The following is a 25,421-nucleotide window of genomic DNA, read 5'->3' as shown; positions in this document are numbered from 1 at the left end:
AAAATAATAACTGGATACAATCGAAAACAATTCACTAAATGTACGATGAAACTTTCTAGCAGCGCTGAAAAGGCAACCTATTACAATGTATTTTAACCGCCATGGAGAATTATTCGAATGTCGGATTTTTTTCTCGAACAGCTTCTGCAGCGTGTCAGAAACTGTCAATTGTCCGACAGAACGTGTCCGTCAGTTTTGACAGTAGCACAGTTTGCCTTTCCCCTTTCTCATTGTTTCGGAGAAAAAACGTAAATAAAAAGAAAAAATTACACAAATATTGGACCGTGCAGAAGTTTGCAATCTCCTGGCTTCTACCGCACATTTACGGAAGCCTATCACGATAAATGCCTCGGGCACGGAAACGATGTGATGGAATGTGTGCTTGTGTGCGTGCGGAATAATCGGTGGCGCCTCGAATTGCAGTGAAGTGCGAAGAAATCGGCGCAAGATTACATCTGTCACAAATTCCTTTAGATTTTGTCTTGCGGAAGGTTGCAATTGGCTGTAGATTGTGCATCACGCAAACCTGCTGTAGTTTTTCCGTGTAAATTACTGCTAAAAAGCAAGCCCTGTCCCAAACCCGAATCTAGGACAAGGTTAGTGCTTTGATTTGGTGGAAAAGAGGAAAAGTAATCGCTCCATCATCAGTCACGGAAGTGGTGTAGCTGTGCGGAAGTGCGTGTTAGTAATAGGATTCTCAGTAGCGCAGCAGGAAAGCAGCAGCAACCTACGGAATACGATAATAGTTGTTGGAAAAGTGATCTTACGAGCAGCCCTACTGCTTCCGAGATTAATCATCGACATGATTGGTGATGGTAAATGATGAGCGATAAGCCAAAGCAATAACAACAACAAAACACTGACACATCATCGACTGGTGGACGAGACACGGGTTGTGTGTGCGTGTGTGTGGTTTTCTCTCCTCCTTCTGGTGTCGCCGACGGACGGACGGAGCTGGCTATGCAGATCTTTTAATAGAATTTTTGTGTGTTTCTTTTTATTGCTAGTCGTCATGTGCGCCACTGGCTCGAGCGGACGAGTCTCACTATAATTATACCGAGGTGTGTGCACTATATGTGTGCAGCGATGAGCCAAAGTGTACCCGTGCATGGTGGTGGTATGTGCTGGTTATGCAGGAATTTGCTGGATTACTTCCAAAACCTCTGCTAGTGTTTGTGCGCGGCTATGCCTGTGTCTGTGCGGTGAAGTGCAAGGTATTGAACGCGCAAAAAGGACACACGCAAAGCATCCGAAACCAAATGTGCATAGAAAGGGCAGCGGTGTAAACGTTCGAGGGGGCACAGGTGGTGAACGGGGGACCCGATTATACGGCGGTGAGCGGTGCGGGGTCAAGTGCAAACGCGAACACCACGGTTCCATCAGTTTGCTTCCGGTTCCGTCGTGCAATCGGGTCAACGGCACGCACCGAGCACGAAGGGCAGTGCGGGGCCGAGTCGTTCCGAGTGAAGGAAAAATCAATTGCCAATAATCGTACTGGCCGACCGATTGGAGTTCACTCATTGGTGTACGAACGCAGCTCCGAACCGACCCACCACAATGGCCTATGGAGCGAGCGAAACGCACGACGCGCTGTGGAAGCAAATATTGGAGCATCACTGGAAGTATGTCGAGTCGGAGGAATCGATGCTGAAGATCGAACTGCGGCGCGACCTAGAAGGTAAGGGATGACTCAATTGCTAGCGGTTACCGGCAGAGAGCAAGTTCGGAGGAGGAGCGGAGGTCGGTGAAATAGTAATGGAAGCGAGAACCTGTTTTCTCGTAGCCGTTGCCGTAAGGGGATTTAAATTGTTCTCTCATAAACACACGGGGCTTTAATTATATCACCTATTGCACAGGTGCGACAATGTGACTGATTACAGAACTATCAATGCAATCATGGAAGCGTTCGACACGAGGTGTAGATTGCGGCAAATACTATTGCAAAGAAAAAAATGTCGTAGTAATAAATTTAGCAGCTATTAAAGGTCAATATGAAATGTCTGACAAGCGCGGGTCCGAACGGAAAGGGCTTTCTGTTAAGCTTGAACAAGCGCCTCAACTGATGATGAAACAAATATCGCTCTTTTAAGTAATTGCCAGACTATGGCAGAGCATGAATTTAGGACTCTACTTTCTAGAAACTGCAAACAATCCGGGTACCGACTGTGGTTAAACTGTCTCGCACTATGAGGATCGAGGTTGCTGCGTTATCATTTGACTATATACACGATAAGGCATGAATCACTTTCTCAAGAGCAGTGCCTTGATTGAATTCGCAATTATCCTTATCAAACCTGTTGCAGAATCACACGCTTCTTGCCTCTAGATAAGGGAAACGCTGCTGCTACAAGCTAACCTACTTCCCGTTAAGGAAATGCCATTAGACCACCTTGGAAAGCAACTGCCATTCGACCATGGCGAGAATTTAAATGGGATGATTCACGGGTCAATTGGTTGTTGATTGTTTTTTTATGAACCCACAACAAGAAACACCAAGAACGAAGTGTGTAAGTCCCACGAGATGAGTCATTACATCAAAACAAAAACAAGAGACTAATGTACTTTGTTTTGTTTGGAATCTCACTTGTTCTCACTCATAGTTGAATAGTTGCCGAACTATGTAAACAATATTAAATATTGTTTTATTTTCACTATTACAGGGCTCTCCAGGGGTTCTCAAAGTTGTGGGACACTTCCTTAACTCTTTCTTCTAGGAAATTAACTGCAAATGATGGAAATTGAACTCCATGGTACCCTTTTTGTACAGGCTCGTTGGAAATTCCTATTGGATTTCTCCAATAAGGGTGCTATAGAGTTCAGTTCCCATTACATTAAGTTAATTTCGCGTAACAAAGACTCAATAAAGTGTCCCACAGCTATGATAACTCCTGAAAACCCCAAATGATGTTTTCGTATGATTTTTTTATGTTATATAATAAAATTACCCCCAGTTGACATTGAAAATAATCAAAACAAATAACAACACTTTATCATTTCTATTTTTTTTTTTTTTGCAGATTTGATTGAGAAACGATTGGGAAAGGTGCCACCAAATGAGAAATTTTATCTCGACGATACAAGATATGCGTTCGACAGGTAAGTTGTATTGTCACCCAACAGCCATTTTGAAGCTGTATATCAAAACGCTTTTCATTGTCCCGCAATTAATAATTAATGGTGTCCCATACTACGTACTTGCTCTGGTGCTGCAGTTCGGTTGCACATTTGGACGATTTTTCGGCCTACAAAGCATCGATCGGATTTGAGGCAATCAGCCAATATGCCAACAATCTGTTCGTGAAACCATGGCGAAAGGAATATAAAGTGATAAAGGTATTGTGTCAATGTCCCGAAAGTCTACCGGGAAACGTAGCAAGATTGTTTCATATTAAACGCCGTTTGTCCCTCTTGCAGATGTATTCTGGATTTTATCAGCACGAAATTGCTGCCAATCTAGTGAACGCGGAAAAGCTGTTTCAAGCCATGGGCTATCAGCTGATGCCGAACAAGACACTAATTTTGGACGGTCCAATCTGTCCCGATCAAGTGATGAACGTTGCGCGGGACGCTATTACAGCGTACGTGGAATGCCAGGTTGGGAGAATGTGATGGAAAAAATGAGGCCACAAGATCAAATAATAAGTAAAATTCTTTCCTCTTTTCTTTACTTACCCGTAGATGATGAAACGAATTTACAGTGAACTTACTTCGCTACGACTGTCGATAGATTGGATTGACATTTACAACTTCAGAAGCTATCATGCTGGTAAGCAGAACTCAAAAGCCAATCGTGCATTTTACATTATGAGATCATTTCTAATGTTTTCTATATTTTTATCTATTCGCAGCTGACGTAATGCAAACGGTGAAGCAAATGGCGTTGTCGATACAGGAAAAGCATCACAAAAAACAACAAGCAAAGCTAAGAGGTATACTATGCCGAGCCGTAGTCAATTAGTAACAACACGTGCCGTAGAAATCGCTGTTCTAACATTGTCATATTTAGCTAGCTCGTAGTGAAACTAGTTACACTTGCATGCTGCTTAACGAATCATCTTGTTTTCAGTACCTGAATGCGCTATTATGGCAGCTGCATTTGCATTTGCATTCCGCAATATGAATGTATCTTCCACTCCTAACCATAACTAGATTTCATAAATCGTTTACTTCTCTAAGATTAAGATAAAGTTCATCACGATAGTGTTTATTCGTAATTCAACATACACATTTAGGTTCACTATTGTTATTCTTGTTTTATTTTGCTGCTGTTGTCTAATTTATGTGTCGCTTTGTTTCCTATAGGTCTAAAACCATTATAAAATATTAATTTAGCTGTTGATAATATTATTATACTTATACTTCGTAAAGTAAATTAACTTTGGCAGTTTGCAATTAGCTTTACGAGGCTGCTTGCTGCTAAATGATCTACCTGAGTTGTACGTACGTTTGTCCACATTTCAACGAATGTCTATTTTTTCAATGAAGAAATCCCCATTTATTTGATAACATTTAATAAGCGACGTTCCTGTACGGCAAGAGAAACTTTGAATAAATGTTGATCATCGGCTATAACAAGCCTGTTGCGGTTATCCTAACAAACTCTCACATTATAAATAATCTTTTGCATGGGCTTCGTATTTAATCTATTACTACTACTTATATCGTTTGTTTGTTTCCTTCCTCTCGCTCCAAAACTGCACAACGTCAACACGATGAAACACACAGAATCCTGTGTTTGTTCGTTTGTTTGTTATCTGCATAAGATTCACATTAACAACCTCATTTCCGGTTTATGTTTTCACATTGTCTTCAGTGCTCTTCTCTACTCACTTCGAGTGACGTATGACGTACATGTTCTTCAATTTTTTTGTCTCTCTTCTCTCCAGACACGTACGGCAATAATAGTGCGTCCGCTTTAGCGCCTGCTAGTAGCTGCAATTCATGCAACCCGTATCAGTTCCATGTGCAAAGCCAACAACCTCCCCCTGTTCCACCACCGGCCGCAGCAGCAGCAGCCGCCGCCGCCGCCGCCGCATATTGCGGTGCGAATGGTGGTGGGAACGGTGGCGTTGTTGGTAGTAGTCAGCTGTACAATAGCGCTGTTGCTGGTGCACCCTGTAGTATTCATAGTCAACAGCATCATCAACAACAGCAGCAACCACCGCCGGTACCGCCACCACCACCACCATCACAGCAGCAAATGCCAACAAACGCGTACGGTGGTGCATATCATCCCCATCATCTTCCTTCTTCGCATCATCATCATCATCATCATCATCAACAACAACAACATAGTAGTTACCAGAATTTTCAACCAACGACAACTACATCTGCGTCGCAGCAGCAGCAGCAGCAGCAGCAAGTTTGCGCACCAGCGCTGGGAACGATGCCCCATTCGAAATCGCTCGATCACTATCAGGACGCGAACAGTGCGGCTGCAGCTGCTGCTGCTGCTGCCTCGGCCGCCAACATGTACGGCATGAGTGCGTACATGCAGCGACACTCCATTGATCAACCGTACCACTACACGCTCGCAACGCCGTACGGAGGCTCGCAAGGTGCCGGTTCGTCGGCGGCCGGCATGCAGCCAGCGTACGAGGGCGGTCCGCTCGATGGACTGCTATCGTGTGGTGTGGCCGGCGGAGTAGCGAACGGTCCCAGTGCCGGTGCTGTAACAAGTTGCAACAGTAACAATCATCCCTATAACAATGTTCCAGGCAGCGGACGCTACCCACCGTTGCAGTACGCTGGCACCACCAACTTCCCGATGGGGATACCCGGGCCCGGGCCGATGTTTATGAATGGCGGGGGCCAGCTGAAACATCACCAGAACGGATTGGTGGACGGTTGCGGCTCGTACCGGCATCCGGCAATGAATCTGGCCTATCCCGGATACCGTGGACCGAATGGCATGATGGCTGCACCGCCTTCCTACTGTCAGCCGGTCGATTCGTCGATCTACGGTGGCGCACCGATGTCGTCGGTGGCGGCTACGCAAACCGCCGCCTACGGTACGCCATTGGTGCCCGCCCAGCCGGGAGCATCTATTTTGAGTGGCAAGAAAAAAGGGTACGACGATTACGACATGATGTCTAGCATGCGCCGGGGCACCGATACGCTACGCTCCGGCAGCGGATGTGCCAAAAAGCTGGACCGGTACCACAAAAATGCTGAACTGCTGATTGACTACGAGAGTGACATGCTGCCGGAAGCGCTGGCCGAGCGAAACCAGAAGGAACAGCAGCAACAGCAGCAGCCGCACCACCACCATCATCACTATTTGCACCATCAGACGTCGCGCAACTCCCGGCAGTCGGATTTCGATAGCTACGAGGACGAGCAGCTGCAGCGGGAGCAGGAGCAGAGCAGTAACGTTAGCAGGCGCATCTCCAGCAAAAACCAGGACGGTATCGGGTGTTACGAAACGTGGAACTACGTCTACCAAAACTTAGAAAAGCAGGGCTACTCGAAGGATTTGGGCGAGCGGGGTGACTTTCTGGCGGACGAACTGGACGCCGATGATAATCATCTGATCGGTACGGCGGCGGAGGAGGAGGAGCTCCGACAAAGGCGTCGTAATGACCTGATGACGGACGACCATCATGACCATCATCATCATCATCACTCGGGCAGAAGAGAGTCCGGCAACGCTTCCTCCGGCGCGACGCTACGCCGCAACCACAACGAAAAGCTGAAAGCGATGAAACCGAAAGCGGCCGACAAGGTCGACGGCATAGTCCGGCAGTCTTCGGCCGGGCTTTCCTCCACGAAGCAACCGATGGCCGAGGGTCGACGGCACGAGCGCCACCCTTCCACCGGTTCGGGGGTAACCGCCACCACCATGCTGGTACAGAAGACGGCGAAAATGTCGCTCTCAAACAACGCGACGAACGACGATCTGCTGCTGGGAAGTTTCGAGCAGAATGGAGCGAGCAAGGGTGAGCCGCCCGCCGCCGGCAGCAGTCGGAGAAATTCGGTGACGAAGAAACAAATCACACCCCAGGGCTCGGGCTCGTCCTCGTCCACCGGTCTACCGGCGAAGGAAACGAACAAAACCCACAGCTCAACGAGCACCGGGATACTGGTCAACAATCACCACCACCACAGCCACAGCGCGACCAGCAGCGGAAGCGCTTACCCGAACCATGGCGGCGCGCAAGCACAGGGCAAGAAAAAAACGGCCACATTCGATACGGGCGCGGTCACAATCATAAACCCCAGCCCGACCGGCTCGGGCAGTCCCTCGAGCAGTGGAGCGCCGGCCGGTGCCGAATGGAATTGCAATTTCTGTACCTACCTGAACCCGGATGTCAAACGCATCTGTGATATGTGCTCCAAGAGCCGCGACTTTCGACTCGATGGCACGACGACCGCCAGCAATGGCACAACGGCAACGTGCGTTTGAATGTCTGCGGGGCTGCTGAAGCGGGAAGAAGGAACTTCGGGATGGGCCCACTAGTTGTTGGAAGTTTTTTTTTTGTCTGTTTTATCCTCTGTCCATTTGCTGGACTTTGTTCTGTGTCTTTGTTCTTCCCCCGTTCAATGACTATATCTGTTACAAATGTCTCTAACGTTGCCATAAACATTTTGTAAAATGTAAACGCCTGCAACTACACTCTACTGTACCGTTGCCATTGATTCGTTCGAATCGTCCCACAATGCACACTGTGGAAATTATTTTACATGTTTATGTCTCAAACTTGTTAGCAATCGTGCATTAGCTTTGCAGAAACTAGGATGAGCCAGATGCTGGTGCATGTGCAATTTATGCAGTCTGTTTTGCTCCCCCCGCTCCTCCCTGTACGAATGCAACGAAAAACCACATCGGTGGGGGCAAATTTTCAACTCGTGAAGCAGCATGCCAGCAGATATAAAACTAAAGAAAACGGGTCGAATGGTTTAACCAATCATGTGAGGGGAGGGTGTGATGTGACGTAGACGGAAGCTTTAAAACAAATTCGGTAGCACGTATTTGGCCAATATTACGGTTACGGAACGGCACAGATTAGTAGTACGACCACGGCCGTGCGTTAAAAATGCCGACCATTTGCCGCCGAGAGCTACCTAACACAAACAAAAAAAAACCTAAAAAACACAATTTGATGAACAAAGCTGGATAAATGGGATCGACAATCGCGCACTTTTGCATTCATAGTTTCGGTACGCATGGGTTTTGGGAATATCACAAACGGTTGGTTTCTTCACACAACAGCACTCACTAAACAGCACCGTTTGTTGACTGTAAGGTGGCAGAGAGGAAACTATAACTCTAAAGCAAAAACGTAAAAAAAAACAGATTAAGAAACGATAATGAGATAAACTTGGGTGGACGCAACTAGAATTGCGCGTGCGAGCCGGAATGAGCCCCGATTTACTGTTAAATTAATTTATCCTTCTATAATGAAAGGACTCTAAGGAAAGGAGAGGAGAGGAACCCCGAAATGAATTGGAACGTACACACACACGCTCCGAAAGGATACTAGTCACGCGTTATCGCGAAACCAAGCATGCGTTGAGAAAAATGATGGGGAGTTCTGGGTTTAGGGATGGACGAAACGTACGAATAGGGAAAAGGGAATGTTCGTCATCAAAACCGATTGTTATACACTATTAAACGTTTAAACTATTTTTTTAGTTTTACATCAATGTTACAAGAGGCATACACAATATACTGCAAATTGGATTGATATTTACTGATTTAGGTAAGGCGACGTGAGCGGCAAAATAAGAGATAATGAACCCCCTACCGAGCACACGAGACAGGGATTATCCAATTCAAGTAAGGTACAGTACACGGGAGAAGTGAAAACTATATGCAAATAGGCATTGCTAAGCATTCTACTATCTACATTTTATAGCAAAATTTCTAAACGATCACAACTAATGGGATATCTAAAAAAAAACATACAAACAAACTAAAACTAAAGACAGACGGAGCTCGTTTGCGTGCTAGAAGACGGTGGGCGGGATACGGATGGTAAACCAAAACTTAATACAACCAAATCACTAAAAAACAAGAGAACTTAATTACACGGTTTGATGAAGTGAGGCAGAAGTGACGTTTTTAGGGCTAGAACGACAGCCGCTGCGCGCTGAGGGCTTACGAGAGAATGATACAAGGATACTGAAACTGTTTCGCATATTATAGATTTTAATAAAACAAAATGATCCATTTCTTTGTTTGCTGTTGAGATATACACGTTTATGGCGTTGATGTGTGGTTTTGTTTTTACACCTGCAGCACAGTGGCCAGTTTTACTCTACACACTATCTCTCTCCGTTTATTCAACAATTTTATAAATCGCTTTCGGCTCCTTATTCACCTTTCGCCCTCTTACGCTTTATCTACAAAATTGTGTAAACCATAAAACAAAAAATGGAACTATATCCTCTTGTTTCCCTTTTGAGATACCTCTCAAAATAAACGTGATTATGATACGCGTGACAATATTACGGCAAGATGTGATGAACTTTTCATTGCTGCGTCATTAGGAATAAAAAAAACTCTCGAACCCTCTGGTTTTTGCCGGTTTGCTGTTGGGGTGGTGGATGTAGAATTAATCGCTCACTAGTAGTGTAACCATAGACCGGGAGTGTTGCGGGGTTGTTATTGTTCCAAAGCTGCAGGGCACATACACCAAAAGCATTGCGTTTTTTTCCACCGTTTTCTATTGCTCTAAATGCTTTCTAACTTTGCTAGCACACACACACATACACACGCACAAATATATACTGACTAGGAAAGGTATGATTGCCGCGCTACAGGGTTAATTATGATTTACGAAAAGTATCGCTTGCACAGAGGTATGCCGAAGGATATTGCACACAGTACCACTGCTGCAACTGAATCACACAAGCTCTGAACCAACCGGCTTTTTTTCTTTTTTAAACAAAAAAAAACAACAACCCTGTATTAATTAGGTGCGCAAAGCGGTACACTATTAGCAAGATTGTGTTGGTGCACCATGAGCGGATGGCATTTTGAAACTGCCGGTACTTTAACAGACTGTGAGAGCTTGGCTCTTTGATTTTAACGCTACAAACAAATCGGTGCCCTTCTAGTGCACCTCCACTCCCAATCTAAGATTTCTTACAAATGTAACGGCAATTTTTGTTTTTGATTTAATTAAAAAAGAAAACCCTCCACTACATTCTGTAGTTCCAGTCCAGCGCACCACACGTCGAAGAGCGGGAGCAGGGTTGGTAAAGCAAAAACAGGAGATACGCACGACGTAGATTTCATTCCTCCTTTGCGTCCTTTAGCCGCTGCCGGCTGTTGGACTGGCGGATCTGTTGCTTCAGCTGGGCAGTTTTCAGCTTGGACATCAGTTGCGTCGACTGGTACAGCCAGCTTCCCTGTGGGATTACACGAGCGGGTTAGTATTGTCTACTCCGGCGCTGGCAGTAGCAGCTGGTACGTACCACCATGAGCATGCAGTTTAAAAGTATTGGCACGGAAAACACCACCGATATGAATAAACCCTTGTCGTCGAAGTACTGTTGCTTGGAGAAAATCCTCCAATTGATGGCCGCGTACTCATTAATGCTCTCGGAAAAGTACACTAGAAGCACTGGAAAGAACGGAGGGAGAAATCGCAGACGCGAAGGTTTAACGAGCACGATCGATACACGTAACGTAACGCAGCACTTACAAAGTACGAAAAATAAAAACACCTGAAAGTTGCCATAGTTTCTGGTCAGCAGTGCCGTCGAGGTGATGCAGATGTGAAATGCAATCAATCCAATCAGCCACGGATCGTACCAATCGATCTGTAAAATTAATGCCTATGTTAATAATGTGCTACCGTTAGGCTGCAAAGCAATGCTCCTCCGGAGGTTAGCCATGGCTGGGCACTGCGTACTTACACTCGATAGAAACGTTATAAAGCCCTTTATTTCATTGACTTCTATCCATGTTGGGTCCACCATTGCAAATGGAGCGAGAAAACAGGACCGCTTTCGGGAATCTAAAACCAGTTTCAAGGATTACAATCTTGCCTACTGGCTAGGAATTGTTAGTAGGTTTTGTAGACACCAATTCCGAGGTAAAGCGTTTGCAACCTTGATGGACAATGTTGGCAAATGAAAGCTAACTTCGTAAACACTAGCTTCACAATTCCTTGCGGCCGTTCTCTCGATGCAAAAGGCAATGAACAATGGGACGAAAGAGCAGTGCAAGTTCTATGTGTTTACGTTTTCACTTCCCATTCTTGGCGTTTTTTTTTCGTACGGTGCGGTGTTGTTGCTTTATTTGTTGTTCCTTTTCGAACGTCAGCGGCGCGACTGTCATTGTGTGATTTTCAAATTTTGTGTGTTTATAATTGCGCTTTCGATGCTTTGTTATGAAACACCACGCATGAATAAAAAAAAAACAGCTTAATGTAAATTTAACGTTGGTTTTGTTCCGTATTTCATAAAAATTAACAAATTTAATCCAAAATTAACAGCACATCCTTTTGAAACATTACACCAGCACTATTCTTGCACAATTCTCGTACCGTTTGCAGCGACATCTGTTGCCCGGAGAACGAAGGTCAAACAAGATCGCTACAGATGGGCGCAATGTTGACATTCCAATCACATGGCTGCCAACTGAAATCGTGCTGTCAAATTACCATGTTTCTTTCTTTTCGCTAAAGTGCGTTCGCGAGACGTGTTGCGACTTCGGATTTAGTCTGCAAATAAAGGTGTTTATCATGTTCTTATAATCTTTAAAACTATCGCAAATGGGTGCAAAGCAAGGCATCCAGCTAGCTGCATCGAAATCCGATTGAGTTCTGGCCAAAATTCGGGGCAAACGGCACCGAACGGGACGGACAACCGATGACGGAACAGCGTAGTGAGGTTATGCTTCAATATGTATACGGGCGGTAGCGGTACCGCAGCACCGCCGTCAGCACCAAACCATCTAGCGGATGTTCCGTCAACGCTGTTCGCCACGGTGTAAACGTTTCCCTGCATTGTGACGCTGGACATTGGTTTCATACTGTGACGAGTAATTCGCTAATGAATTTCGTCTCTTCTACTTCCATTGTTTGCTTGTAGAACGATCCCAAGATGAGTACTGCAACGATTCGTACCCGTCGCTACATGAGCAACCGGCTGCTGTGCCGCAAGCAGATGGTCTGCGACGTCCTTCACCCTGGCCTCGCCTCGGTCTCGAAGAAGGAGATCCGCGAGAAGCTCGCCGTCATGTACAAAACCACCCCGGACGTCGTGTTCGTGTTCGGTTTCCGCACGAACTTCGGTGGCGGCAAGTCGACCGGTTTCGCCCTCATCTACGACACCCTGGACCACGCCAAGAAGTTCGAGCCCAAGCACCGTCTCGGCCGCCACGGACTGTACGAGAAGAAGAAGATGACGCGCAAGCAGCGCAAGGAGCGCAAGAACCGTATGAAGAAGGTGCGCGGCACGAAGAAGGCCAAGGTCGGACAGGCCGTCAAGAAGTAAAACGGCGGAACGGTGATGGTGCTGTCGCTGCTGCTGCTACGGTTGTTATCGCGGTAGAAGTGGTGGCCGCGTGTCCTCAGGCGGTCCGTGTTTTAAGTTTATATGTTTTCTCTTGTGCGGAAAATTGGAAAACATTCCGCTCAAAAGGAATGAGAATATAAGCAACAATACCATGTAAGGAGAAACCGTATACAACAACTTGGTGTAGTTTTTTTTTGTGTTTGGTGAAGTGTGTAGTATTTATTGTGCCATTTTCGCCTTCTTCTTTACAATCTTCTTGTCGTCCTTCCCACGGGCGCGGGCTTTTTTGCCAGCCTTTGCTTCAGTTTTGCGTTGTTCAATCAACTCATTTAGCTTTTCCGTGGGAATGAATTTCCGTTTCTTAAACTTTTTGTCGCTTGCGGCCGCCTGGAACCGAGCATCATTCACCACGGCCGGGCTGGCAATCGTTTGCTTATCCCTTTTGCGGCGCTCTTCGTTTTCCTGCCGCAATCGCTCCCGTCGTTCCTGTTCGCGGGCTTTCATGTCTTCCTTCCACTTTGCCTCCATTTCGTCCGGATCGAGACCTTCCTGTATCCAGCGCAACCGGCGATACTTGTGCTTCCGTTCGTCAAAGTCCTTGTTGTCTAGGTTTATTTCGGCCTCGGCACGGGCGACCTTCACCTGCATGAATATGCGCTGCACGAGACGGTCTGGAAAGGAAATTTACAGGAGTTATTCATTATACAGCTGTTGGTTCATTCTCTCATCGCTTACCATCCACCGAGTACTCCGTCAGCTTGGTGTTGATGAGGGCTTCAATTTCTCCCAATGCTTCCAGATCGCGCGGAAAGCGTAAGATCGATATCGCCATTCCAGCGCGACCGGCGCGCGCAGTACGTCCCACACGGTGGATGTATTCGATCGGTTTCTTCGGCAGTCGGTGGTTCACTACCAGTTGCACATCGTGTATATCGAGCCCGCGGCTAGCCACATCCGTTGCGATCATGATCCGCACGTGCTTGGACTTGAATTTGTTCAGCGCCGCCACGCGCTCCCTTTGACGCAAAAACCCATGCAAACACACATTGCTGAAGCCGAACGAGTTCAACGACATGGACAGGATTTGGCAATCTTTCTTCGAGTTGGTAAAGATCATGATGCTCGCGTCTTCCTGGTCCTCTTTGTATTTGCGCAACGCCTCGACCATGACGGTGTCGCGATCGTAATCGGCACAGAGCAGGTACCGCTGGTCAAGCGTTTCCACCGTAGCGACCGGTGACTTTTCCGACCATTCGAACACATCGTCCGCAATCGGAAACACGATCGACGTCTTCAGGAAATCCTTCAGGGTGGCCGAAAAGAACAGATTTTGACGCTTGGCCGGCAGGAAACGGTTTATCACCGTCAGGTCCTCATCGAAGCTGCCGCACAGCATTCGATCCGCTTCGTCCACCACCAGGAACTGGAGGGCCGCGAACGAGTACGTGTTGCATCCGGTCAGATGGTCGGCCAACCGGCCCGGCATTGCTACGATAATGTGTGGCCGTTTCTCTAACTGCTGGCTTTCAATCAGATAGTCCGTCCCGCCCGTCACGACGCACACGCGCGCATTCATCGGCTGGCCGGCAACGATGAACTGTTCCGCTATCTGATGCGCTAGCTCGTGCGTCGGTGTCAGCACGAGGGCAAAGTTTGCCGTCGGTTCCTCGCTAAGCTTCTGCAAAATCGGCAGCGCGAAGGCGAACGTTTTGCCGGATCCTGTTTTGGCGGCACCGATACAATCCTGACCCTGCAGAATGCGGGGGATGCACTCTACCTGAATCGGTGTCGGCCGGCGCAGCCCTGTGGGATGGTTTAGTGTCGTTACAAGGCATTTCCAGCATCTGCCGACTCACTTACCCAGCTTTTCGGTTTGCCGTGTTATCCAGTAGGTTAACCCCAGATCGGAAAACTTCTTATCCGTCCACAGGCTCATGGTTTCGGGTTATTTTCCAGACACTGCTGTGTCGTGGAGCCGTTCTTTTCACACTTTTATTGTTTACTGTAGAGTGCGTTGGAAAATCACATGCCTGTTGAAGCAAAACATTGCGGAACTGCAGCGCATGACAGTTTTGACGGAATGTCAAGGCAGAACAACATGCAGACATGGCTACACGAAGCCGCATGTTGTCGAAGGATATTTTAAATAAATTCTGTACATTCAGTAAGCATATATCGCAGTAATATAAAAATTATATTAATAATACTGTTGCATTGTTCTGTTCTTATGGCAAATGGAAATAAGTCAAAGTGAAACATTTTGAGGCTCATTTTTTAAAATGTCATGAAGCTGCACCTTGTAGTCGTGTAGTTGCTACTTCAGTTTTCAGAACATTCTGCTCAATTGGTCGACGAATCTATACGTGTAGTACCAGGAACTGATAAGATTAGAACGCACGGTACGCACAGCATCAGTGATAAAAGAACGAACGGGAAGAGGATCGAAAGAAAAGCCAGTGAGCAGTGCCGTTGGATTCCGAACCCATTTGCTTCCACATTCCAGTACAAAATGGTCTCGAAGGTGAAGGTAGGTGACAAAGGACCCACAAATCGAACCCTTTCCTGCAACTGGTGTGCGTGCTCCCATGTGTAAGTGTGAATCCTGTATTTTTGTTTGTGTGTGTACAGATTGGCATCATCGGCGGTTCCGGCCTGGACGATAGTCAGATAATCGAGAATCGCACCGAGCGCGTGGTAAACACACACTTTGGCATTCCGTCCGATGTGCTGATCGAGGGAAAGATTGCCGGCGTCGATTGCGTGCTGCTGGCCCGCCATGGCCGAAACCATTCGATAATGCCCTCGAACGTCAACTATCGGGCAAACATATGGGCGCTGAAGACGCTCGGCTGCACGCACGTGATCGTGTCCACGGCGACCGGTTCGCTGAAGGAGGAGATACATCCCGGCGATATCGTGATTCCGGACAACTTCATCGACCGCACCACGAAACGCGTGCAGACGTTCTACGACGGCAACGAGCTGCTGTCGGGCGTCTGTCACATCCCGATGGAGCCGGCATTCTGCAACCGCACGCGGGATGTGCTCATCGAAACAGCACGTGGCATTGGGCTGGGCGTGCACGAGAAGGGCACAGTGGTTACGATCGAGGGGCCACGGTTTTCGAGCAAAGCTGAAAGCAACCTCTTCCGCCAGTGGGGCGCCGATCTGGTAAACATGACACTGGTGCCCGAGGTGGTGCTGGCGAAGGAGGCCGGTCTGTGCTACGCCGCCATCGCCATGGCCACCGACTACGACTGCTGGAGAGAGGCGGGCGAGGACGTGAATGTGGCAGACGTGCTGGCAACGTTCAAGAAGAACGTTACCAAGGTGACGGATCTGATCATCAATGCCATTCCGAAGGTGGCCGCCCTCGACTGGTCGGACACGATCGAAGAGCTGGGGAAAACGGTCAACACCAGCATCATGCTGCCTCACTCCAACTAAATACTCGCATTCAATAGCGAACACCAAATAAGCGCACACAGACAGACGATAGCACTATTATCTCGATCTTCTCAATTAGCCACGTGCGCGTGCACGTCTACGAAGACACAACAGAAGGCCAAACACGGGGATACGATCGCCTCAACATCGGGCAAAGATGGATGAAAACGGGATGAGCGAATCATATGCCTAGTCAATTGTAATCTTTCTCTGCCATTAAGTAATCGATCGACAGAGCCGCGGGTGGGCCCCCGCACTCTGAACGCTGTGTTTATTTTCAAAGCAATATAATATCCCTTTTAGCACAAATCACATCAACTGAGCATTATGCCGCAGACTAACAATCGGAGGCATTCTTACCCACTGTGCAGATTTCGAATAATAAATGATTTGTGAAGGCACCATTCATTGAACAGACTTTTATTTTTGCTGCTACCCTACAGGCTTCGGCTCGACCCTAACAGTTTTCTAGCTCCAGCTTGATAAGCTTCTTCTGCGGCAGATTGACGGAATTCAGCACCTTTGTTACTAGACCCGTCGCCACGGTTTTACCATTCTCCCGCACAGTGAAAGACTGCCCGCAGGACATGACCATTTTCCTGAGTAGCGTTAGCTTGATCGCACCATGATCGCCGGGCATCAGCATGTCCAGCCCGACCAGATCCACCCGGCAAGGCACGTTCCACGTTTTGCTGAACAGCTGCTGGATGTACTTCGACGTCAGCGGTTTGGATCGACCGCCCTCGTTTTTGGCCAGCAGATACATGGACGCTTCGAAGTGATTGGAGACGCGCTCGCTGCCCGCAGCGCACAGCAGCATGCCCCGCTGCACGGACTGGAGCTTAACGCCCCGCAACAGCGCTCCAATGTTATCACCCGCCTTCGCTTCGCTAACGTCCTTCTTGAACACCTGCATGCCACCGATCGTGGTGCGCATTTCCTCGTCGAAACCCAGCAGCTCCGCTTCATCGTTTTTTCCGCATCGTGCCACGTGCTAGCGTGCCGACGACAACCGTACCCCGGCCCGGGACGGTAAATGCGTTATCGATCGGCAGCAGAAACGGCGACGTCAGGTCTCTCGTTGGCGTGGGAATGTACGAATCGATCGCGTCCAGCAGCTTGCGTATCGACGGTTCGCCCAGCTCCGACTGATCGCCCTGCAGTGCGAGCAGTGCCGAGCCGACGATGATGGGGCTCTCCACTCCGTCGAAGCCAAAATCGCTCAACAGTTCCCGCAGCTCGATCTCGACCAATTCCAGCACTTCGTTATCTACCTGGTCGGCTTTGTTAATGAACACGACGATTTTGCTAACGCCAACCTGCCGGGCCAGCAGTAAATGTTCGCGCGTTTGCGGCATTTGTCCGTCGGTAGCCGCTACGACTAGTATAGCTCCGTCCATCTGAGACGCTCCGGATATCATGTTCTTCACGTAATCCGCATGGCCCGGACAGTCCGTGTGGGCATAGTGTCGCTTGCTCGTCTTGTACCCGATGTGGGCCGCATTGATCGTTATGCCTGAAACGAATTCAAACCGCAAATGAAGTGCGTCTTTACTTCCACGCTCCCGGTTTGCTATTACCAACCTCTTGCCTTTTCCTCCGGCGCTCGATCAATCTGGTCGTAGGAAATGAAGCTTGTGTTGCCATCCTTCGAAAGCACCTTGGTGATGGCAGCGGTGAGCGTCGTTTTGCCGTGATCCACATGGCCGATAGTACCCACATTGCAGTGTTCCTCCTTCTGCTGTGCTTTGCCGATCGCCGTTGAGCTCAGGAGCCTTAGGTTCAAAAGACCGCGCTGTCCGCCCGAACCAAAGGTCTGTGATGCAATGCTCGATGGGCTCAGGGGAGATTGAATGATTTGTTTAAATAACCGAGATACTTTACGGTGGCACAGAAACCTTCCCACTACAAACGACATACTGGTATAGGTTCGGAAGTTTATGCTCCCTTTCCTAGGACTAGAAACAAAATAAGTGCTTTTTTTCGCTCAAATTAATCGGTCATTTTTTATTGTTTTGGTAAGCAAAGGCGCAGGAACTATATGGCCCGCCAGGTTGGAGCACACGTGGAGCACATAACCCGCAAGAAAGCGCGTTTGACATATCTAAACCATGCATGAAAATGAAGAAAAAGCTTTTCATTGCTTTTTAAACACGCTCTCATAATTTTTTGTCATATTAATACCACTTTGAGCATCGTTTTATAATATAAAATGTAAAAAAGATTGAGATGGAACAACCAAATTGTTGATGGAACTGTACAACTGTAGCGCCGGCTGCGGGTAAGCAACTGTCATTGTCACAACACGAATACGTACGGCTGCGCAAATGTCGAACTGGTTCCGTCATTCCGATCTGGCCCGTCGAAGTGAGTGGATGCAAGGTGGCGTGTGCTCTTTGTGGACTGAATTTTGTTCTATTGAAAAAGCATCTCAAATAAATCCCACTGGCGACCAAACCAACGCGGAGTGAGTACAAGTAGTTTAAGCAAATGCAGACTCTTCGTATATTTTATGCAATAATTTGCAATTACGACGTTTAAGCCGGCTATTTTGTGTGGTGTGAATGTGAAACGCTGGTGTGATTTCTTGTGGTTAAAGATGGCTGACTGACGGAGTCGGAAAGCCTCCGCTTTTTTTTGGTATTGGTTCATTCCTTTCCATATTGGATATTGGATGAAGGAAGTTCCAATTGTTTTTGGGGTGGCAAATTGCGATTTTTTTTTGACAAAGTTTTACTTTCTACTTGTGACTATGGTTTTGTGCCATTCGAATTGTTTTATTTTAATGCAAAAAAGGAAAGTAATTAGGGTGGACGAAGTATAATTTGGTGTTTGCCTGCGCTAATGTTCCTATGTGTGTGTGTATGTGTGCGCGTGTGCGTCGGACAAAGTTTTTGGTGAATTAGTAGTTTTCTGTTAAATATTATGTGTGTGATACGTTTGGTAACAAATAAGAACTGTTTATCCGTTTTCATGCAGTGGGACTGACGCTCTTTTTTAGCCGATTTTGTGTAGATTTGGCTTTTGAGAAAAAGGTGTAGAGAGTGTGGTGTGCTAGTGAAAAAAGACGCCATTTTGTAATGACGATGAATTTGTGAAGCAGTTGCTCGTGCGCCCGCGAGGTTTGTTTGTGTTGGTGACGTCTTGCGGGCAAATTTCAAGAGTGTATACGTGTGAATGTGTGAATGTGTGTGTGTGTAGCTTTGAATACTAGGGGAGAAAATGCCGCAATGGCGGTGGAAGATTTCGGAAGAACATTCGAGTGATTGTGTTGTTGGACTCTAGTGGGCTTTATGCTTTGTTGTAAAAAAAGCGAAGTTGCTCCGTACCGAAGGTTCAATGATCGTGCAACGTATGACATCAAACTTAAATTTCGTTCACCACCTTAGCCTCACTTAACTGACTGGTTGTTCCTTTTATTTGTTTTTTTAGGCGATTAATTCTCCGTCTGAGCAACCAAACTGCGCCTAGCACTGCCTCCCTTCGTCGTATCGTCGTAATTTTAACTGTTCCGCTTGTGTTATCATCCCTGCCGCGACATTCAAACAATCATCCAAACTGGCAAAAGTAATTCTCGACACGACGGCTCATGAGTAGCATTCGGTCCAGTGAGCGAGATCGTATTACTGTGAAGATTCATAACATGAAACGTAGCGCATCGCGCGAATCTCCACCCAGATCAAAGCGACGCAGCAGTATTGGACGCTACGACGACAGTTCGGACGAAAGAGTAACCCCCGACAGAATGCGACGACGTGTGGCTCGTTCGCCAAGCCCGAGGGCTCGCTATGCTTCCCCGCACCGTGACGAGTACAGCTCGTCGCGCAGCCGTGCCGAAATCGGTAGCAGCGGCGGCGGCAGCGAGAGATACTCCTACAAGGTGCTGTGCGTAAGCGCCTTGCACCCGAAAGCGTCGGAAGAATTCATTAAGGAGACGCTGTACCGCGAGTATAAGAAGTTTGGCGATTTCAGCATTCGCATTTCGCACGACCTGGACGAGCGGCTGGCGTACGTGTGCTTCCGCACGCCGGAGGATGCCCGCGAGGCAAAGCACGCCAAGTCGCGCATCATTCTGCACGACAAGGTGGCGCTGGTGGAGCCGGTGTATGAGTCGTCCAAGTCAGAATCGTACCGGCGGCCGCGTTCGGCCTCGCCTCCCGAGTACGACCGCCATTACTACGCGCGTTCGCCGGGAGTGCCGCCGCCCGACCGTCGCCGGCCGCCGGAGCATCACCCATACGACGGGTACGGGCCGCCACCGGGTGGCCGGATGCATCATCCCGACTTCAGACCGCCCATGCACCACGACTACTTGCCCCGCGGGCCGCCCATGCACCATCACGGTCCGCCCCACATGCATCCCGGACCGCCACACCATCACTACATGCCCCGTCCGTACATGCCGAGACCACGGGCACCGTTCGAGAAGCAGGAGAACAAGAAGGACAAGTTCCCGAACTACCTGCACCACATCCAGCCGGAGGATGATCCGCTGGCAACACGCACGCTGTTCGCGGGCAATTTGGAGATCAACATCTCGGATGACGAGCTTCGTCGCATCTTCGGCAAATACGGTCTGGTCGAGGACATCGACATTAAGCGGCCGGCTCCGGGCACCGGGAATGCGTTCGCGTTCGTGCGCTACCAAACGCTGGACATGGCGCACCGCGCGAAGGTCGAGCTTTCCGGCCAGTATATTGGCAAATTTCAGTGCAAGATCGGTTACGGCAAGGCAACGCCGACCACGCGCATCTGGGTGGGTGGGCTGGGTGCCTGGACGTCGGTTACGCAGCTCGAGCGCGAGTTCGACCGTTTCGGAGCGATCAAGAAGATTGAGTACGCGAAGGGCGACACGCAGGCATTCATTTTGTACGATTCGATCGATGCGGCGACCGCTGCGGTAAAGGAGATGCGTGGCTTCGCTTTGGGCGGCCCCGATCGCCGCATTCGCATCGATTTCGCTGACAATGGAACGGTCCCACCGTTCGCGAAGCGCCCGTTCGAGGAGGGTGGCGGAGAGTATCGGCGCGTGCCGGAGTACGAGTATCCGGATGGTGCGCCGCCGTATGATGATGGAGCTCCCGGGTATGGGGGCGGCGGCTACGGTGCCCGTTCATTCCGCGGTCGGGGCAGCGGTGGAAGTGGAAGTGGCTATCGGGGACGCGGTGGTGGTAGCTTCCGCGGTGGTTTCCATCACGATGGGCACCGTCCGGCCGGAGCTGGCGGACCGCCGCATCACGGACCGGGCGGCGAGGAGGAATGGCGACGTCCACCGGGCGGCGGTGGTGGTGAACCGGGCGAATATGATCAACGCCGTCGGTCCGGCTCACGCGAGCCGGGCGGTATCGATCGGTCCCGGTCGCGATCACCACGCAGACGCAGCCCGGCGGATTCGGATTCCGACTCGTCGACACGCCGAAATGGTGTGCTGACGTCGGCCCGCACACTTTCCGAGGTGGCGCGCAAATCGAGCACCGTCTGGCAGGGCGCACTGATCCTGAAGAGTTCCCTTTTCCCAGCCAAATTCCATCTCACCGATGGCGATGCCGATATTGTCGACGGGCTAATGAAGGACGAAGATGGCAAGCATCACTTGCGCATCACGCAACGCTTGCGCCTTGATCAGCCGAAGCTGGAGGATGTGCAGAAAAGAATTTCCACCTCGTCGTCGCATGCCATCTTCCTCGGGCTGCCGGGCTCGAACCCGGCCGTGTCGTCATCGGACGATGCAAGCGTTCAGACTCGCCCGCTGCGCAATCTGGTGACCTACCTGAAGCAGAAGGAAGCTGCTGGGGTAATTTCGCTGCTGAACAAGGAGACGGAAGCGACCGGCGTGCTATACACGTTCCCGCCGTGTGATTTCTCCACCGAGCTGCTAAAACGCACCTGTCACACGCTGACGGAGGAGGGACTTAAGGAGGATCACCTAGTGATCGTGGTGGTACGGGGCGGGACTGCCTAGGAGCGGGAGGAAGAGGCCGATGACCAGGAGCTAGAGGTACGGAAGAAGAAAAGCAAGAAGCCAGCAAGTAAAACTAGCAAGTCGGATAAACCATCATCATCTACCGACTAAAACGCGAATGACGGGCAAACTTCTGAATTCATCGGTGACGAGACTACTCTACTTTGATTGTGGAAGTAGATTGGAATACTTTTATTCACTGCGATCGTCTGGTGCGTTTGTGGGTAGGTAGATGGACATTCAATCGTCTGTGTCAACGTACCTTACTTACGTATTCTTTCTAAACTTTCTTTGTAGATACTTTTGCAAGAGAGAGGTATCATCAGTAGGCTTCAGAGCGTTTGGGTTCTTCATCCGTTTGGCTACGCGACACGTAAAGCGTATCTTAACCAATTAACTTTGCTTACTTTTAGTTAAAACAAGGAGCACATACGCAAATGCACCAATTGCGCTCCATGCTCTTTCAATGTGCATAGTAACCCTGTCTAGAAGTGGCATACAAAAATAACAAAACAATTTGTTCCATCATCGTAAGTACACACATCTTCATCTCATCTTATCTCATCATCCTGTCAACGGGGAAAATGGAACACAAAGCGCGTCTATAACCTGCATCACCAAGCCAGAGCACTGCATCGAAACGTCTAACACTTTCAATTGCACTCACTGTCAACAAGTGTCCGTTTTTGAAAACTACCACTACCATGTTACGATGACTCTATGGCCGTTCTACTCTGTTGTATCAACCGGTGACGTCTCAGTGGTGTAGAGTAACATGGTCGATGTTTGACGCTGTTCAGCAAACGATGTATGTGTGCGACCTCAGTTCAGGAAAAGTGCGCGCGTGATCTTCCCATCTATTTATGCGTGCGATCGTGTGTACTATTGAAAGACATTCGTAAGTGCGTGAAATTATTGTGCATGTGTGTATGATGAGTGTTTACTTTAAGAAGTGGCGCACAGTGCAGAAAGCAGAGAACATGCATCCATTTTATTTTCCTCGCGGCGTATTAGATCAGATTGCTAAGATGCAATAGTTGGTTCGTTCTCTTACTCTACAAAGCATTCACAACAAGGTTGAGGTACGAATATCTTAGATCTTATCAAACCAGACGCGCTGCATAAATTAGGAAAGATAAACGCTCATTCTTACGGTCAGGACGAATAACTTTTCCAGATGCGATGGCTAAGTCTTGAACGTTTAGTTGCATGTGTTTACACCATAATCTAGATTTTAATCGAATAGTTTAAACAAAATTGATAACGGCTAACGGCTGATTGACAACATTTCAAGATGCAAACGGATATAATATGTGTGGAGAATTACAACTGATTGCAAAGTAAGTTTGCAATTATTTTAGACACACTTTATTTAAGACACAGTTGAATTTGTTTTTTAAACCATTCTCATTTTCACACAGTTTGACAATGTTTGTCTCTAAAACACATTCTGAAAATAGCTTTTCTTTCTTCTTTATAATAACTGAAGCTACTGATTGTTGTTCAGTTATTTATTCATTGAAGCCGCATTGGTTTACTTTTGTTTCGCTTGTTAAGACATTTTGCCTTACGGTCTTTCAATTATGATTTGCTACCAGGATCACAGTACTCACAGTGTCAGTAATAATTTGTAAATTATTAATTATTTAATATCTCTATCGACGTCATGTCTTCTTCTGGTCACTCCTGATTTTCATGTTTCGACTCGACCAGCTGCGTTCATTGCCTTGAATTTAAAAAGGTAAAATCAATATGAAACAAACGAATGAATCCTGTTCATTTTGCCCAAATAAGCTTACTTATGAAAAAAAAAACATTCTGAAATAATTGCATCATACATAGATAATCGATCACATCAATTCACATCGAAAAGATGTCGAATATAAAATATATCTCTCAACCCTGTTTAATCTATATGTGAGCAAGATGACACAGATGACAGTTGCATATACAGTACAGTATAACAGTAGGAAATCGATACATACAATACATTTATGATAGCGCACTAAGCAATTCCGAAATAAGGAAAAGGCAACGATGCAGTGCAGTGAACAAAATGATGGTAATAGTTTGCATGGAAGTTAATGTGTATACAAGAGAGCAGATAAAAATTTCGATTGACTTCCGGTGTTGTGTATTGGCATGTGAAGCACGGTGGGAGATACTCTTATAAATAAACATAAATAAACATACATTCAAACAAAGGTGCTGGGTGGTGTGTATGGTGCATAGAACATGACGCATCGTCAGGAATATGTCGTTTCGCGGTTGCTTTGGATGAAGTTAGTTGAAACAGTTACAACAGTGTCGTTTGTGAATGAAGTAAGAGAAGTTTTAGTTCCATATTAAACTTGAATTGAGTGAAACACGCTGCATAACGATTATTTGTGAACTAGTTTTTATGTTGAGGAATGAAGTTTGTGAAGGATCTTACTCTGTTTAAACTGAAGCAAAATCTAAACTTAACTTAGCGTTTATAGTAGACGTCTATGGATATGAAAAGTTATATAATGTTTTTTGTTGTTGTAAAATTATGTAAATTAGGCGTAAAATATCTTTAACAATGTCTACCATACTGTATTGAAACATTGTTTATCATACTGTATGATAATTGTTTCTATAATCGATAGGATTTGATAACTCACATCATCTAAATCGTGTTGGTCACGATCCCTTGAATGTGCTTTAAAGTGTCGAAGTTCTCTATAGTTATCAATGTAACTAAACATTTCAGATAGGATAGTAAAAGTGATGATCAGTTAAGACAGTTTAGTTATATTTTATTATTACATTTTCTTAAAGATTTGGCTGTTTTTGGACCTTCATCAGTGTGTTCGGTTGAAACTTTTCTCATTCATTTTTTCTTCTCAATATTATTGTTTCACAATAATGCCTCAGAAGCGTGTATTATGTGTCGTCTGTTAGGGAGTTGTGGCAATTGCAAGTGGTTACCATTTATTGAGCTAGTGACGGAAATTGTATGAAGTTTAGTTGTCACTCCAATGTGTGTCCTTGTGAGTTATTCGTCAGTTCAATTTAAATACGAGACATGGTGTGAAACTGCATCCGAAAATTTATGAAACCAACAACCCCCCCTCTCTGTGCCTATTGTGCTATGTGAATGTGTTTTCTACGGTTTGATCCATGGTGGTGATGTTACAGGTGGAAATGTTCGTGCCTAATGTTAGTCGACCGATTTGTGAAGTGGGTTACATATTTTTTTCACGACAATCTCACATTGTCATTACCTAGTAATATTTATCACATTGTCACGATAATGCTATCCTGCTGCGAGCGTATTTTTTCTAGCAATAGTGCATTATTGCTATTTTTACACGTTTTAAAACAATTTTGTGCGGGATGTTCATAATGATGTACAATTTCTGTTGACAGTTTTTGTTGAAATCATTATGCATCTTCTAGTGAAATTTTATACATTATTCAAAGATGTAACTGTCGTGATATATATATGGTACCTTTCGAAGCGTTACCATAATGTATGCATTTCATTTTGGTGTAATACTGTGTGAGAGATTGTGCG

The 25,421-nt window shown here is 47.1% G+C and overlaps 7 protein-coding genes across 11 annotated transcripts; 4 read left to right on the top strand and 3 right to left on the bottom strand.

Annotated features, from left to right (window-relative positions):
- The first annotated feature begins 254 nt into the window (after positions 1 to 254).
- On the top strand, positions 255 to 9,176 carry LOC121591374 (protein tamozhennic-like). Of its 4 annotated transcripts, none has more exons than XM_041911780.1 (8): positions 255 to 427; positions 1,008 to 1,678; positions 3,018 to 3,096; positions 3,213 to 3,333; positions 3,415 to 3,594; positions 3,679 to 3,766; positions 3,849 to 3,929; positions 4,887 to 9,176. In XM_041911780.1, exons 2-8 carry the CDS (start codon positions 1,558 to 1,560, stop codon positions 7,403 to 7,405), a joined length of 3,189 nt encoding a protein of 1,062 aa, XP_041767714.1. In that variant the 5' UTR covers positions 255 to 427; positions 1,008 to 1,557; the 3' UTR covers positions 7,406 to 9,176. The 4 variants fall into 4 exon arrangements, with proteins under 4 accessions (XP_041767714.1, XP_041767712.1, XP_041767711.1 ...); XM_041911778.1 differs by having other exon boundaries at positions 255 to 596; XM_041911777.1 differs by having other exon boundaries at positions 255 to 815.
- A 938-nt stretch (positions 9,177 to 10,114) lies between these two features.
- On the bottom strand, positions 10,115 to 11,264 carry LOC121591376 (transmembrane protein 18-like). Of its 2 annotated transcripts, XM_041911783.1 has the most exons (5): positions 11,062 to 11,264; positions 10,867 to 10,967; positions 10,653 to 10,770; positions 10,423 to 10,571; positions 10,115 to 10,356 (listed from the first exon to the last, which is right to left on the bottom strand). In XM_041911783.1, the coding sequence occupies exons 2-5, from the start codon at positions 10,927 to 10,929 to the stop codon at positions 10,240 to 10,242; spliced, it is 447 nt and encodes a 148-aa protein (XP_041767717.1). In that variant the 5' UTR covers positions 10,930 to 10,967; positions 11,062 to 11,264; the 3' UTR covers positions 10,115 to 10,239. The 2 variants fall into 2 exon arrangements, with proteins under 2 accessions (XP_041767717.1, XP_041767716.1); XM_041911782.1 differs by having other exon boundaries at positions 10,867 to 11,264.
- A 327-nt stretch (positions 11,265 to 11,591) lies between these two features.
- LOC121593585 (40S ribosomal protein S24-like) lies at positions 11,592 to 12,640 on the top strand. The gene is made up of 2 exons (XM_041916080.1): positions 11,592 to 11,687; positions 12,046 to 12,640. The coding sequence occupies exon 2, from the start codon at positions 12,058 to 12,060 to the stop codon at positions 12,448 to 12,450; it is 393 nt and encodes a 130-aa protein (XP_041772014.1). The 5' UTR covers positions 11,592 to 11,687; positions 12,046 to 12,057; the 3' UTR covers positions 12,451 to 12,640.
- On the bottom strand, positions 12,541 to 14,538 carry LOC121593584 (probable ATP-dependent RNA helicase Dbp45A). The gene is made up of 3 exons (XM_041916079.1): positions 14,332 to 14,538; positions 13,207 to 14,274; positions 12,541 to 13,142 (listed from the first exon to the last, which is right to left on the bottom strand). Exons 1-3 carry the CDS (start codon positions 14,405 to 14,407, stop codon positions 12,691 to 12,693), a joined length of 1,596 nt encoding a protein of 531 aa, XP_041772013.1. The 5' UTR covers positions 14,408 to 14,538; the 3' UTR covers positions 12,541 to 12,690.
- A 247-nt stretch (positions 14,539 to 14,785) lies between these two features.
- On the top strand, positions 14,786 to 16,326 carry LOC121593633 (S-methyl-5'-thioadenosine phosphorylase). Its single transcript, XM_041916189.1, has 2 exons — positions 14,786 to 14,998; positions 15,100 to 16,326. Exons 1-2 carry the CDS (start codon positions 14,981 to 14,983, stop codon positions 15,916 to 15,918), a joined length of 837 nt encoding a protein of 278 aa, XP_041772123.1. The 5' UTR covers positions 14,786 to 14,980; the 3' UTR covers positions 15,919 to 16,326.
- LOC121593632 (elongation factor Tu-like) lies at positions 16,323 to 17,978 on the bottom strand. Its single transcript, XM_041916188.1, is given in 3 exon segments — positions 16,323 to 16,894; positions 16,896 to 17,434; positions 17,503 to 17,978. Coding segments are annotated over 3 exon segments (1,392 nt in total). The 5' UTR covers positions 17,837 to 17,978; the 3' UTR covers positions 16,323 to 16,375.
- Positions 17,979 to 18,272: 294 nt separating this feature from the next.
- Positions 18,273 to 24,060, top strand: LOC121592506 (RNA-binding protein spenito-like). Its single transcript, XM_041914005.1, has 3 exons — positions 18,273 to 18,385; positions 19,351 to 22,104; positions 22,178 to 24,060. The coding sequence occupies exon 2, from the start codon at positions 19,508 to 19,510 to the stop codon at positions 21,878 to 21,880; it is 2,373 nt and encodes a 790-aa protein (XP_041769939.1). The 5' UTR covers positions 18,273 to 18,385; positions 19,351 to 19,507; the 3' UTR covers positions 21,881 to 22,104; positions 22,178 to 24,060.
- Positions 24,061 to 25,421: the final 1,361 nt, after the last annotated feature.

This window comes from Anopheles merus, chromosome 2L, assembly GCF_017562075.2.
Source record: "Anopheles merus strain MAF chromosome 2L, AmerM5.1, whole genome shotgun sequence".
NCBI lineage: Eukaryota > Metazoa > Arthropoda > Insecta > Diptera > Culicidae > Anopheles > Anopheles merus.
This window is presented reverse-complemented; position numbering and strand designations above follow the sequence as displayed.

What these genes read in the sequence shown, in the direction of transcription:
- LOC121591374 (XM_041911780.1), top strand. Translation starts at nt 1,558, where the DNA reads ATGGCCTATGGAGCGAGCGAAACGCACGACGCGCTGTGGAAGCAAATA. An exon ending in ACTGCGGCGCGACCTAGAAG is followed by an intron (nt 1,679 to 3,017) that starts GTAAGGGATGAC and finishes TTTTTTTTGCAG; the next exon opens with ATTTGATTGAGAAACGATTG. An exon ending in AGGAATATAAAGTGATAAAG is followed by an intron (nt 3,334 to 3,414) that starts GTATTGTGTCAA and finishes TCCCTCTTGCAG; the next exon opens with ATGTATTCTGGATTTTATCA.
- LOC121593584 (XM_041916079.1), bottom strand. Translation starts at nt 14,407, where the DNA reads ATGAGCCTGTGGACGGATAAGAAGTTTTCCGATCTGGGGTTAACCTAC. An exon ending in ACGGCAAACCGAAAAGCTGG is followed by an intron (nt 14,275 to 14,331) that starts GTAAGTGAGTCG and finishes ACCATCCCACAG; the next exon opens with GGCTGCGCCGGCCGACACCG. An exon ending in GACGGAGTACTCGGTGGATG is followed by an intron (nt 13,143 to 13,206) that starts GTAAGCGATGAG and finishes TTTCCTTTCCAG; the next exon opens with ACCGTCTCGTGCAGCGCATA.
- LOC121592506 (XM_041914005.1), top strand. Translation starts at nt 19,508, where the DNA reads ATGAGTAGCATTCGGTCCAGTGAGCGAGATCGTATTACTGTGAAGATT.
- LOC121593585 (XM_041916080.1), top strand. Translation starts at nt 12,058, where the DNA reads ATGAGTACTGCAACGATTCGTACCCGTCGCTACATGAGCAACCGGCTG.
- LOC121591376 (XM_041911782.1), bottom strand. Translation starts at nt 10,929, where the DNA reads ATGGTGGACCCAACATGGATAGAAGTCAATGAAATAAAGGGCTTTATA. An exon ending in TTATAACGTTTCTATCGAGT is followed by an intron (nt 10,771 to 10,866) that starts GTAAGTACGCAG and finishes TTAATTTTACAG; the next exon opens with ATCGATTGGTACGATCCGTG. An exon ending in GTTTTTATTTTTCGTACTTT is followed by an intron (nt 10,572 to 10,652) that starts GTAAGTGCTGCG and finishes CGTTCTTTCCAG; the next exon opens with TGCTTCTAGTGTACTTTTCC.